General features: G+C 42.7%; 1 protein-coding gene across 1 annotated transcript; it reads left to right on the top strand.

The window, feature by feature from the left end:
* Positions 1-132: 132 nt before the first annotated feature.
* LOC134142907 (nucleolar RNA helicase 2-like) lies at positions 133-14,120 on the top strand (the record flags this gene model as incomplete). The annotated part of the gene is made up of 15 exons (XM_062580474.1): positions 133-291; positions 451-759; positions 2,095-2,170; positions 3,194-3,372; positions 4,561-4,678; positions 5,412-5,597; positions 7,077-7,222; positions 7,501-7,650; positions 8,927-9,088; positions 9,639-9,758; positions 10,246-10,319; positions 11,434-11,593; positions 12,367-12,501; positions 13,289-13,333; positions 13,863-14,120. Coding segments are annotated over 15 exons (2,214 nt in total), but the record flags the coding sequence as incomplete, so codon positions are not given.
* Positions 14,121-14,542: the final 422 nt, after the last annotated feature.

A 14,542-nucleotide genomic window follows, 5' to 3' on the forward strand; every position in this document is an offset into this window, starting at 1 on the left:
CGGCTGGCGCTGCCGGGCGGCCCCGGCGCGGGCGCGCGGGTGGCGGCGGCGCCGGGGCTGGGGCCGGGCCGGCCTTGGGCCGCCCTCGGAGCGGCGCCTCACTTCCTGCGCGCCGGGGCGGGGCGCTGCGCTGCTGCCGCCGTCGCCGCCGCCAGCACGGACGTGCGCGCGGAGCAGCTCGCCGCTATGCCGGCCGCCGGCCCCGCCGCCAGCCCCGCCGCCGGCCCCGCTGAGCCACAGGCGCCGGCCGCCGAGGAGGCGCCGCGCCGCGGCCGCCGGAGGAAGGCGAAGGTAACGGGCGGCGCTGGGCAACGCCACGTGCCGCGGCGGCGGCGCGGCCATTTTGTGCTGCGCCGCGCGGCCCTGCTGCCGGCGGTTTAACGGTCGCGCGCGCGCCTGGGGCGGGGGTGGCGCGGAGCGGTGCCGCGTAACCGCCGCTGTCTCCCGCAGGAGAAGGAGGAGAACAAGGAGAAGAAGCTCAAGCGCCGTGACAAGCTGAAGCGGCGCAGCGCGGCCGAGGACGAGGACGAGCAGCCCCAGGCGGAGGAGAGCGGCCCGGGCGAGGATGAGCTGGAGCCGCCTAAGCCCAAAAAGACAAAAAAAAGCAAGGCAAAGCTCAACGGCGAGACCGGGGGCGAGCAGAGCGGTGCGGAGTGTGCGGCGAAGGCGGCTTCTGCCCTGAGCAACGGCGAGGCCCCCCCGAGAGGCCAGAGCGCGCCCGGCAAGGCCTCGGCTGGCCAGGGCGGCAGCGATGCGGAGGTAGCGACTTCCCGGCCGCAGAGCTCGTGTCTCGGCACTAACAAACGTGTTTCGTAGCACACGTTGCGGTATAAACCTGCGGCGCGTGGCCTGTTGTGGTGCTAGGTCGTGGGCGTCGGCAACGGTTTCCCGCTGCCCCCCTCGCCTCCAGATGAGCAGTGGGCATCCGCAGGAGGAAGTGCTGTCTCGCCCTTGGCCAGGTGCCTGAGCTACAGCAGCACGTGGACCAGCACGTGCTGGCCATCCCTGCTTTCCGGTGTTGCTCTGCGCCCTGCTGGGAGCAGGTTTTTTTGCTTTAGTTTATCCTCGTGTAGCCGCACAAGCGCTTTGTGCTATGTCTCTGCTTTCTCTCCCAGCAGGCTCTTTATAAAGAAATATTTTCAGAAGTGTCCTAGAAAGGAAGCTAGTGCCTCTCTTGTATGTCCTGCACTGGGGAACTTCCCTGTGCAGATTCAGGGCTTCTGGAGCCCCTTAGTCTTGAACATACATGGGAGAAGCCCCACAGCTTGTCCATCCTATGTGTAAGGCCTTGCACAAGTAGTTTTCTTTGTTGCGTTGGAGTTGGAAATGTGAATTAGGAGACTTTTTTGTACATCGGGTACAATGTTTTCTCTCTGGTGCTTGAAGCAGAAGCTAGATACTGAGTTTTAAGTATCTAATGGTAGCTCCGTGCAAAGTTCAAACATTACTTGTGTGATGCACTGAGAAGGTTCTGTTTACCTATCAGAAAATCTCTGCTTTGCGTAGTAAATCCTGGCGCTGATTATAATTTGCTGTGACATACAGTGTTCTAATGATCTTAGTGGATTCCAGTTAGGGTTTTTAGCGAACAATTCCTCTTTCCTAATTTGCTAAGCATATGTGCATGATGGGATGAGATGCTGTCAAACACAAGGGGCAGTTGTTCCCTTTCATTTGGCATGCGTTTAAGACCCATGGAAATATATCTGACTCAGAGATGAGGTAGCAGTAGGGGTGATTGGAACAAGTCAGTGCAAGCAGCAAAGGCTGGGCACTTTGGCAGTGCAGAGTTCAGGCTGCAGCTCCCCTGGAGGAATCTGTGTCACGCTATGACTGGTGCAGTCTGTGTCACTGTGTTTTGTCTTCTAAAACAAAGTTTCTGGATTAAAGTTGCCTGCTTACGCTGTGGTGACGTTTTTGTTTGTGAAGTGTCTGTCTTGAAAAGGTTTTCTTTTTCTTGAAATAGACAGGAGATAGCTGGTGAAAATGGTGATAGAGCAAATGCACAGCTGCGCTTCTGGTACTGAGTGTAGCTATGTAGGGTGAGCTATTTGGTCTTTCAGTGTTGATAAGTTGTTTGTTTTATCCTGTTAGGAACTGTCAGAAGAAGCAAGAGAAGGCGCTTTCTCCAATTTTCCTCTCTCCCAAACCACTGTCAACCTTCTCAAAGGTAGGTTAATGCTGACAAAAGAAATTTATAGAGGTGTTTGTCTGGAATTGCACTGCGCTGTTAACTGTACAAGCAGAGAGAAGCCAAAGATGAATTGCCCTAAATCGTCTTGGATTTATTATGGGGTAAGAATATGCAGACAAGTAGTTCAAAGAACTGCTGTTAGTAGTAGGAGTAAAGTTTCTTACTTGTTCAGTTTCTAGTGCCATCACTTCCAGGTAGAGTTTATTCTTCTATGACATACTTACTGCTATAGATGAGTTCTAGAGAGTGACTCTTCTCATCAGCATAATTTTAGTCACCATGTGTGTTTACTTTAATTCCCACATCTATTGTCTATGATATCTTATTCTTAAATAAGTGTTTCATATATAACATGTTTTATATGTGAGCATTATTTGGCTCCTGTGAGCAGGTTGTCTCTGATTGTTCTCATACTTCTATATATTTTCATATCTCTCCTAGATTAGTTTTGTTTGTGAAAGTAACCACTATAGAGTTTTCATTGCTCTGTACACTGAGAAGCTATACAATTCTTGTTCATCGGACAAAATTCTCTGTGTTGCTTTACATTTTTCTTGCTTGGAATTTTCACTTGGATGGATTATTTTGCTTGCATTGTGTAGAATCTCTCTTTTTGAGGTTTTAAAATGTCTCAAAACATACATACTGACCCTCTTCCCTGGCCCCAAAACCAAACTATAACAACCTTGAGTTTTTTCACAAAAAAGCCTTTTTTTCCCTCTTTTGTTTTATGCTAAACTTTGGGTGGTGGTGAGGAAAGAGGTTGTATTTCATTGTGAATACTCAGTTATGTGTTTAGGAGGAATACTTTCTGACCTACAGTAGGAGTGAAAACAAACTGACGAGTATTTCTTCTAACTTGCATGTAACGTCCTGTACAGGATTTGACATGATGTACCTTAAATATTTGCACTAGTTATATATGAAAACTTTCAGTTGTTTGTTTAGCTTGCAGAGGTTTAGCACCTTTTCATGAAACCTTTCTGGATTACCTTGCAGCTCGAGGTGTAAAGTACCTGTTCCCTGTGCAAGCAAAGACTTTTCAGCCCGTATATGACGGCAAAGACCTAATTGCTCAAGCTCGAACAGGAACCGGGAAAACCTTTTCTTTTGCTATTCCATTGGTTGAAAAACTTCAGAGCGTCTCATGCGATGGGAGAAGAGGCCGTGCACCAAAAGTAACCTACTTAAGGGTTAACAGCAAAACCTTTGCAGATGGGGGTTTTCAAAAGTGTTCTTATAATTGCATTAGAGACTTCTGCTTGGGATTTCTTCCCTCTTTATTGCTGTTTATGTTACAAAGTTTTTGCAGCATCTCAGCGATGATAAATTTTATGTGTAGGGTTTCTGGTGACTGTATTTAGGAGAATGACCAGAGTGCTGTAGTAGTAGCTGGTAGATTTTCACACTGGTACCTGCAGGAAGTTAGTTTGTGACTTCAGGGTTTGATCTCCTGCTTCCTGTCGTGGAACAGTTGAGTCAGCTGGACTTGTCAGAAACAACCGCAGTGAACTGAGACTGTAAATTTTGTGGTCGTGGAATAGTGATGGAGGCTTTGATTTTGGGTTTTTTGCCCTCCACCACCATGCCTGAGTGACTCAACTTAGTGGATGCAAGTGATGTTTACATTTTGACTTAAGTATGAGATCAAACTGATAATCAGATACCACATTCTTACACCGTTGGAGCATGTATATTTGTCACTATACTGGCAAAATGCGTTAGGTCTGTAGATTTGCTCTCTGTTCATTCTTCTGTCTTATTTGTAAAGTTATAATGTCTCTAAAGTTAATATTAGCATCTGAAGGGTTGCTAGGAAACAAGACAGCTGTTAAGTTTATCATTCTGCTCTTAAGAGAATGAGAGGGAGAAAGGAGAAAGAATTACATTGGAGGAAGGTAGGTAGGTAGATACGGAGGCTAGAGTACTTCAAGCTGTAAGTCCTTCCATGTCTTGCTACTCCAAACTGTTTAGTGATTTTTTCCCCTGTTCTTTAACACTGAACTACACCATGATTGTCCTTAGTAGTGTTATTGAAGCTTCTATTTTATCTGGCGTTAGAGTTAAGAAAATTCATCTCTGTTCTGCATCTCAGTTAATTGCAATCCTTTTCTGTTCGCTCTTGCTAGCTATGGAGCTGTGATGCACAGGTTCTAGGTGGTGAGAAGTGTTGCTGGGATTGTGGAGGCTGCTTGGGTCCCTCTGTAACCAGTGTACAAAATGTGACTACAAACTGACAAGAATTGAAAGAGATGACCAAAAACCCAGGCTGGTTCTGCAGCAGTGCTTCCCTCTGACATTAAGTAAACTGTCCTCCTCACTCCCTCTCGTGAGCACAGCTATATTTCTGTTCTCACTCTCTGCAGGTGCTGGTTCTTGTTCCAACCAGGGAACTGGCCATTCAGGTAGCCAGAGATTTCCAGAATCTCACAAGGAAGCTTTCAGTGGCTTGCTTTTATGGAGGAACGCCATATAAAGCACAGTGTAAGTAAATCCTAAAGAGTTACTGCTGAGTCTTTTGTTAATAAATAATAAAAATATAAAATATAATAAAATAATAATAAAATGAAAACTGGCTTTTATTCACTTGGCGTTTCGCTTCAGGTCAGGAACTATGGCATTGTTTTCAAAGGAAATGCACAGCCTAGGTTGAATTATTTTAGTTCCAATAAGTCTCTGTTCAAAAGAATGGTTGTAGATCTGCAAAGTGACTACTGATCCTGTTGTTTTCTGTAGGGTGTTTTGTTTTTTGTTTTTTGTTTTTGTTTTTGTTTTTTTTTTTGAATGGATGTGTTTTGTGAGTGGATGCATACTGAGACTGGGTGACTATCCAGGGAAAAAAAGAACTTTGTATGTGAGTGTGCATTTTTCTGTCTGCAGGCAGATGTGAAAAAGAAAGAACTGAGCTGGAAACCTGAAACATTTATTCTGTGATAAAGCTCTAGAGTTTTCTAATGCCAGCTGATTGCTGCTTAGAAATTGAAGTATCCTGCAATGCCATTGCTTGTAGCTAATATTCCTGACAAAATAACTTGGACCACTGCTGAACTCGCTTTTTCATTACCCAGACTGGACTTAGTCCTTTAATTAGAGGTGAAAGTGAAGGACATCAGCTTTTTCATTTTAAAATTAGAAATGTTGCTCCATCCAGGGAGCTTTTTAGAAACCTTATTGTCTCTTAGCATATTGATACAGTGCTTGTCTTTCTGTCTTCCAGTTGATCTCCTCAAAAGCGGCATTGATGTTTTAGTGGGAACTCCAGGACGGATCAAAGACCACATTCAAAATAGCAAGCTGGATCTTTCAACTGTAAAGCATGTTGTTTTGGATGAAGTTGATCACATGTTGGACATGGGCTTTGCTGAACAAGTAGAAGAAATCTTAGGATTTGCTTATAAAAAAGGTAAGTTCTAGCATCAGGAAAGAAATAGCAGTCAATGTAGGAAATAATTCTGTCTCTCTAAAAACTGCTGGTGCATCCCCACATGAGTCTGTTGTGCAGTGCTAGTATCCAACCTCAGAAAAGGGTAAATTTAAAAGTAGAGAAGCTTGAGAGAAAGCAATAGATGGACAAAGGGCTGGAATGGCATCTCTAGAAGAAAAAAATTTTTAAAAAACCCAAACCCTTAATGATGATCTTCGTCCTAGGAAAGGCGACTGAGAGTAGGGTTAGAGATATTGTGATTCTGTATGAATCATTGTATGAATGAGTATTCATACAAAGGGGGTGAGTAGGAAATATTTTCTCTTTTCTGATGTAATGAGCATTCAGTGAAGCCACCAGGTAGGAAGGGTAGAACAGGAGGAGGTTGTTATTCTTATAATGGTGTGAAATTCCTTTCACATTATACTAATGCTAAAAGTTTCAAAAAGTGACTTGATGAATTAACAGAAGTAGAAATATCAAAGACTGCTAAAAGCAAAGGCATCACTTCTGGCTCTGGAAGTCCCAAAGCCCCAAAAAGCTGGCGGCTGGCACTTTCTGCACATCTTAGATACACTTGACCACTGTCAGAAAGAGGGCATGAGCTTGACAGACCTTCTGTTTGACCTAGTACAACCACTTATATCATTACCTAGTGAAGTGACTTATGTTCTCCATGTTTCTGGAGAGCTGGTCTTTGGACAGCCAAAAAGCCTACATATTCTACTAAAAAACTAAATCTGCTTAGGTTTTGGAAAAGATATAAAACGTATTCAATTTGGGAGTTCTGTTTTCTTCATAACTGGAAAATAAATGCTAGAGAATAATAAGCTCTCTCTCTTCTGGAATGTTTGTTTTTGTTTGATCCTGAGGAGTTGTAGAAATAGGCTACATTTTTTAAAAAGGTACTGTGTATTAAACTATTCTTATCTGGGGTGGTACATCATCTCTGTAACACTGTAAAATTAAATACACTGTGATCATTCTATAAAAAGTGAAAAGCACTCAGGACTCTGCCTACTCCCATTTTTGTTACAGAATTCCTGTCTGTAGGTTGAAAATTAAGAAAGGACAGAGGTTGAAGGTGGAGTTGTCCGTCATATTTTCTAATCCTTCCTCAGGATTTGGAAAGTGTACTTATAACCTGCCTTTTTGTTTTGCATGCATCTGCACAATTCACAGCTACTAGTTAGCATTAGAACACAGCACATGGAAAGATTGAGCCAGAGTCTTTTTAGGTGTGTAAAAAGACTTCAGGCATGATCCAAAACTTGCTTAGCTGAAGATCTAGAAATATATCTTGCATTTCTGTTCAGGTTGGGCAAAGGATTCAGCTTGATCTCATTCAAATTCACAGTTAATTTTGCTTTTGGTGTGTGAAGGGTAGTAAAAATATTTCTGTTACAAGTTTTCTTGTTGTGGTTACTGATGATTAATAGTGATGGCCTTTTCTTTCAGGTTTGGAGGACAACCCCCAGACCCTACTGTTTTCTGCAACTTGTCCACGTTGGGTATATGATGTAGCGAAAAAATACATGAAAGATGAATATGAACAGATCGACCTGATTGGAAAGAAGACTCAAAGGACTGCCACAACTGTGGAAGTGAGTGATTCCACTGTAACGTGGTGCAGGTCCTAAGAGGATATGGTCTGAGTGACATGGCTTCCGCATCTGACTTTCCAAATGCGGGTGTGAAGTGTTTTTTAAAGAAAAGTTTTCACCTTAGGGCAGTAATTTGCAATTAAAGATTTTAGATATATTTTACAACTATTTGTTCCGCTCCCCCCTTGCCCCCTCGCAAGACCTGATATTAGGTTGTTTCTGTCTTGTGCATGGCTTAAATTTAACATAGAAGCTTGTCGTCTTTCTTTTCCAAACAGCACTTGGCTATACAGTGTCGCTCATCTCAGAGAGCAGCAGTTCTTGGGGATATCATTCAAGTCTACAGTGGCAGCCGTGGGCGGACCATTGTCTTTTGTGAGACCAAAAGGGAGGCGAATGAACTGGCTTTGAATGCTTCACTCAAACAGGTACTGGGATCCTGCAGCTGCAATTGCAGGTATTCAGGTTTGAATGTCCTGAAAGAAGTAGGAGGTTGCAGCCACATGGATAAAGTTGTCTGTCTGTCTGTCTTCTATTTTATTTATTTTTTTAAATTAAGACTTCTGAAAGCTGTGCCTAAAAATGGAGTTTTGCAATTAAAATACACTTTTGACTGTGGTTGTGAAATGAATCCTTTTGCTTTCAAATCATGCGGAACAGGATCAAAGGAAAATACGCAGCTAATACTGAACAACAAGAAAATAACAATACTGTTAAGAAACAGTAACTAGTACGATGCACATATTTCATCTCATATTAGTGTGCTCTTTGGATTCCTCTCTCTTGGCAGCATTTATCCTTTGTACAGTCAGTATGCAGGATTACCCAGCTAATACAGTAGAACTGAACTTGGTGTTGGAAAGATATTGCATAGTTTGGTCAGACTTCATGTGATACAATGTATAGGCTCTCTGTACTTACTGAGTATCGCTCTTCTAAAAAGAATCCAACAACAAAATAGCAACAAAAACCATGTTTGTTAGGAAGCACTAAATTATGGAAAAAGAGCAGCGGTGGGAATGCACATCTTTCGCAGTATTTGATGAATGTCATATACTGTCCACATTAAAATCTTACAGGAACTATCTTTATCTGCCCTGACACTTCTGCGCCAAATCCAATAACGATGTCTTTGTGTTCTTGTATCAGTGTGTGGCCTTACTCTGTCGTGCTAGTAAGTTGCGCTTTAGCCTGTTACTTGTTTGAATTCTGAGCTTGTGACTGCCCTTTCTGCTTGTCAAATACTTGAGCTTTGCTTCTTGTCTTGTAAGAACAGATGTAGTTCAGATGAACTGTAGGATTTGGCTATGCCCTGAAAAGCTCTCTTCAGCTTCTGTGAAGCTTTTCAGGGAAGGGAGTAAAGTCTCTTGTTAGTTCTCTATAAACATTGCTTAAGTAAAGTTACTTCCAGTTGTTACAGTGGAAGAGAAAGCTGAAGGAGGCCGTTGTCAGCTTGGCTGTCTGCAAACTGTAGTCTGCTGTTTTTATATTAAAAGTAATAACATCACAAAAAACCCACTACTGCTCTGTATTATTGGCCCAGAAAAGGATAAACCTTAAAGTAAGATGCTCTGCATTCATTTAGTATCATCTATGTAAGTATTATTAGTTGCAAAATGTTTTGAGTTTTACCACCAAAATTTCCCGCTTTTGGAATTAAACTCTCCTGTTAAGTGACATCTCAATGATTTGTTTTATTGCCAGGATGCCCAGTCACTACATGGTGACATTCCACAGAAACAGAGAGAAATCACATTAAAAGGCTTTAGAAATGGTGTATTTGAAGTTCTTATTGCAACAAATGTAGCTGCCCGTGGTTTGGATATTCCTGAAGTTGACCTTGTTATACAGTGTTCGCCACCAAAAGTAAGTCAGTAAGGGAAAGTGAAATTGTCATTTATATCCTTGTGGCAGAAGGATGGGTTATTGCTTTGTTTCACTGTTATTCTGTTCTGATTTACCAGTGAAGTGGATTTTCTGTAAATGCATGTCTAGAATTTCCCAGTCAACCTCTTTACTTTAATCGGAGCTCAATATTTAAAGTGATTATTTTTCATTACCCTAAAAAGTCTTAAGATAGCTTTGACATTCTTTCAGTATTTCTGAATCCCTTCTGAACATTGTTTAGACAATTTAGTTTCATAATAGTTCTAAAATACTTCTGTGACTTTTTTCTTCTGAAACTCAGTGGATCTTTTTACTTCCAAAAATGGGTATCAACAGTGTATGTCCAACTCTAGGCAGCATATCTCCAGTGGTGTGTTTGTAATAATAAGTTTGTATATAGAAACACTATGTATCACTTTTTAGGCTTCTAGATTAGAGTTTAGGTTGTATTTTCTCTCTCTTAAAATGTATAAATATCAACAGTGTTAACGGACATAAGACTTTCTTGTGTTAATCTGAATTTCTGAAGGATGTTGATTCCTACATCCATCGTTCTGGACGCACGGGTCGAGCTGGTCGCACTGGGATCTGTATTTGTTTCTACCAGAGAAGAGAAGAAGACCTGCTGAGACAGGTGGAGCAGAGAGCGGTGAGTTCTGCCTTAGACTTGTGTTTAATTAAATTATTTTGCTCCTGCACTCTTAGAATTTGCACCTGTGGGCTGCTTGTAGCTCCATGAATCCAGTAGGGAAATAGACATGCTGATTTTTTTTTTTTTTTTTTATGGTAAGCATTTATAAATGCTTTTTGTATCAACCCATTTTAATTTATCATGAGTTTTCCCACGCTGGCACTACTCTGTTTGTGTTGACACAGATAGTCACAGGAATGTAGGAAAGAGACCTTGCCTTTCAAGTCTGCCTTTTAATTTGTACAGAGTAGTTCCAGGTTAACGAAGGCAGGAACTAAAAACAACAAAACAGCCTTATACTAGCCTAAAACTAATTACTTTAAATAAAGACTGCTGGTGTTCTACTAAACACCAAGTGAATAGAGGTCATAGAAATGTGGTTCAGGTAGGATTGAGTTGTAGAGTGCTGAAAATACCTTAATCTGTTTGTTTGTTTGTTTTTCAGGGGATTACATTTAGGCGTATAGGTGTTCCTTCTGCCACAGAGATAATTAAAGCTTCAAGTAATGATGCCAAAAAGTAAGTTTCTTAAAAGATGTCTAGAGCTCTTACCAGCATCATTATGAATGCAGTTTTAAGGGATCAGCACATCTTTGCCTGTGTTGTAAAAAGCCAGTTGCTTCACATGTAGACATTGATTAATTTTCGTAAGATAATAGCAATAAACCTTTGCATTCTTGAATCCTTTTCACAGAACATGATGTGTTCTAAATGCTTGGTAAAAATAAACCTTCATTTACAACAGAAGAAATTAATTATCAGTAGCAGAATAGGAAATACTTTTTACATGGGAAACTGATCTCTGCCTCTTGGATGATACGGTGGCAGTGTTTAGTACAATGAGGAGTTGCACTATGATAGCGAGTGTGTTGTAGCCACATCCTGTGCGTTTTTTGTATGCTTTTATTGTCGAGGGTGTTCTTTGCTTTTACTGTGTACAGCTCTGTTTACATTTGCTGCCTGATTGGTAGAAATGGCATTGACAGAGATCTCAAACTACTTCAAACTTGGCCAGTTTGAAGATGATCATGGGCTTGGTGTTAGGTTCACCCCATACTGTATGTAGAAGTGGTAGGAGCTGACGGTATACCAAAGATAGCATCCAAGAGCTGCTAGAAAACGGAAAGTGTTTTCCATCTTATTCTTGTTCCCTCTTACAGAAATAACCAATTTAATCAGCTTTTACTGAGCAAGAAATGCTTTGCCTCAGCCTATAGTGGCATTGTAATGCTTTACTTCTTCTCTTCCTTGTGAAGTGAAAGCAAGAGATCTTCACATCTGCTGACAACTTCTTTGTGGATCCTTGGGCATGGCCTTAAAATTGCTGTTTTAGATCCTCCCCTCACATATTGTTATCAAAGCTCTCAAATGTCTCACCTGTCCCCAGTTCTGCGCACATCTTTGAGGCCTGGCTTAATGATCAAAGACAGTGGGTATTCAGCATCCTTAAAAGCATTGAGTTAGATGCATGGTAACAGAAGCACTAACAAACATTACATCCTGAGTTTTTAGAGGTAAATAGTCTTGAAAATTGTCTGAAATATTCGTCCTGTCTTGTACATGACTGCACTTCACACTGGCCTTTGGCACGCTGATCTCTCAAGCCTTTCTTTTTCTTTTTCCCAACATTTAGGTTTTTAGATTCCATTCCTCCTTCTGCAGTAGACTACTTCAGACAGTCAGCTAAAGAGCTAATAGAGGAAAAAGGGGCAATTGATGCCTTGGCTGCAGCTCTAGCTCATATTTCTGGGGCATCTTCCATTCAGCAGCGCTCCTTACTCAACTCAACTGTGGTAAATAATATTTTATCTGCCCTTACAAGAATGGATAGATGAATGGTTTTAGTCCTGTCCAAATGTGGCATCTTTTTCTGGGGTTTCCAAGTAGCTGTTGTCTCCAGCTTCTGATTTGTGTCTGGTTCCTTAACTGAAATGAGATCTTACTGGCATTTTGTAGGAAACAGAGCAACTTGAAGTCAGTTGGTAAATTTTCTTGTAATGAGTGTTAAAAGAATTTCTCCAAAGATGTAGGTGAGAGAAGATGTTGCACTAAGAGGCCTCAATTAATAAACTTTCACCAGCTGATAATTTGGTTCTTCTGTTGTTGTAGTTGCCCTCCCAGGAAGCATCTTTGTTTCTGCATATTTCATGTAAGCCTAGCATGTGATTATCTGACTTTAGGCATTTTGATTAAAGGAAAAGTACTACTCTTCCTTTTTCTGTGTGGTAAGAGTTTTGGAAACACTGATGATTGGACTGTCCTTCCTCATCAGTTTAACTTTATTTTTTTCCAGCTACTTTCTTAATGTACTGAACTCTACTTCTGCCTAAAATACGGAAATGCAATTGGCCTTTATATCGATGGACGTTCTTAGGTTAGATTGATACCTTCAGTTTCTTTGTAGGCTTTTAGTTGCCTCACTCCTGGGAAGCTGATTTCTTAGGATTAAGTATTGCATTACAATTGTAAATTATTACATAGTTCATAACAGTTAATGGGTTACAGACTGTCCAACCAAGTTTAGTCTTCTGTTGTAAATATATTTCTCTGTTTATTGCTCCTTAAGGGCTTTGTGACAATGGTGTTACAGTGCTCAGTAGAGATGCGTACCATGAGCTATGCCTGGCGAGCGCTAAAAGAACAGCTTGGTGAGGAAGTAGATGCTAAAATATCTGCAATGCGTTTCCTCAAGGGGAAGATGGTAAGATGGCACGACCTTGGGGAAAGTGGGGTGCGTGTCCGTGTATGCGTGTGTACACAGACATTTTATGCAGGGACTAAGATGGGAGTTCTGAAGTACCAGTGTGGAAATGTTGTTGTCTCACTCTGTCCCTACTCGATATCATTTCTCCCTCACATAAAATGCTAATGTATCACACGATACCCCTTTAACTGCTATTTTTACACTATACAAAAATATATTAAAGCTAGCTGAGTGTTAAGACATTTACTTGAGTGAAGGCATTGCTCCTAAATGATGCACATCAGATTAACGTGTACAGGAGAAGTGGTTGCTCAAACCTTTATTCTTTCGTTGTAAACTCTCATTAACGCTATGTGCCAATGCGTTGAAAGGACATCAGTAAAGTAGGGCTGTGACTGGCAGCCTGACCCGATCAGTGCAGTATTCGCTTTATTGTCAGCCTGGCTCTTTACATGTCTGACGTTTGTGTCCTACGCAGGTGTGCTTGCAGGGGACGTGTGCTCCTGGAGAAGCCTGTCTTAGCTTTGAACAGGCAGGCTGACTGCAGGCAGTGCTGCTGTCAGCACAGAGCGTCTGGGTCTGCATTTTGTCATGAGCTGTAGAGTTTTAACTGCTCTTCCTGCAGCTCACGTAAAGCTTCCCCTCAAAAAGCATGCATTCTGCTGCCTCTGGTTTCTGTTCTTAGCAGCAGTGTTTCAGGTGCTGCCTATCTGGAGTTTTGGTTTTGTGTCTCTGTAATTAGATGTATTTTTGGAAAACAAATGCCTGTCTTTTTCATGTGTAGGGCGTGTGCTTCGATATCCCTGTTGATGAACTGAGTCACATACAGGTATGTGTTTTTTTTTTTTTTGTCAGAATTTGCTTTTGGAACCATTAGGGGGTGGTACGTTAGTCAAATACGTGGTGATTACATTGTTGCAGGCTAGTTTGGGAAGATAAGGTTTGTGATTTTACAAGAGGATTACACAGAAATACATCAGAGCTGTCCTGCCTGCCTCTGCCCTTTTAGTTCTCCTCTTACTACCTGTTTTTTCTTAAAGAAAATCCTGTGTACTGTGGCCTTGCTGAGTTTTGACCTTACTCGTGTACTAGAGACTAGCAACAGTTAACGAGTTCTCTGTGGTCTTTACTCCCTCTTGTCCCTTTGACTATCTAGCCTTCGCTGCAGGACTGCAAACTCTGAGGTTTTTTGAAGATGAAGATTGATGCTTGTCTCCCTGGGGGATCTGCTGACCTGTTTTGGCAGGAATGGGATTTGTCTCAAACTGCTTTTGCCTTTAACAGTGTTGGGTAGCTTGGGCACACCTGCACGCTGGCGCCTGCAGGCTCACGGGTCTGTTATGTTGCTCCTGTTTCAGGAACAGTGGCAGGACACCAGGCGCTGGCAGCTGTCTGTAGCAAAGGAATTGCCTGAGCTGGAAGAGTACCCGCATGAGGCAGGCCAAGGGTTCTCCCGGTTTGGAAATGGCAGACAAGGTGACAGTCGCTTCAGGAGGAACAACAGATTTAAGAACGGAAACCAGGGACAGAATTTTAACAGATCGTTTCATTAACATCTGATACAGCTATGGGACTGAGCTGTTTTTTATCAGAAAGTAAAAACCTATTGGACATGCTTCTTTGTCTTTATTCCTTGATAAAGCAGCCTGTCTTTGAGGATGGCTTGTAATCAGTCGTTTGCTGAAATTAGACCAAAGTAATGTTTTGGAAGGTTGGTTGGGTTGTTTTTTTTTGTTTGTTTTTTTCCCCTCGTTTTTGCCCGGCAAAATAGCTGCTGCTGTTTTCCCACGGTACATCTGGGAGGTGAGCGTTGCCCTGGCGGAGCGCAGACGCTGCCCGCGCAGCGGCCTGTCCGCGGGAGGAGACGCGGATCCCAAAGGCTGCTGCGCTCCGCCAGGCGAGGCGGAGCCTGCCCAGCTGCCGCGCCGGGGCGGGGCCGGAAACGGCAGAACACGTGAGCACGGCGGAGCCCCGGGGGGCGGTGCGGCGGCCTGATTGGCCGGCGGGCGTCACGCGGGCGGCGCGGGAGGGCTGGCGG

The sequence above is a fragment of the Rhea pennata genome, chromosome 7, assembly GCF_028389875.1.
Source record: "Rhea pennata isolate bPtePen1 chromosome 7, bPtePen1.pri, whole genome shotgun sequence".
Taxonomy (NCBI): Eukaryota; Metazoa; Chordata; class Aves; order Rheiformes; family Rheidae; genus Rhea; species Rhea pennata.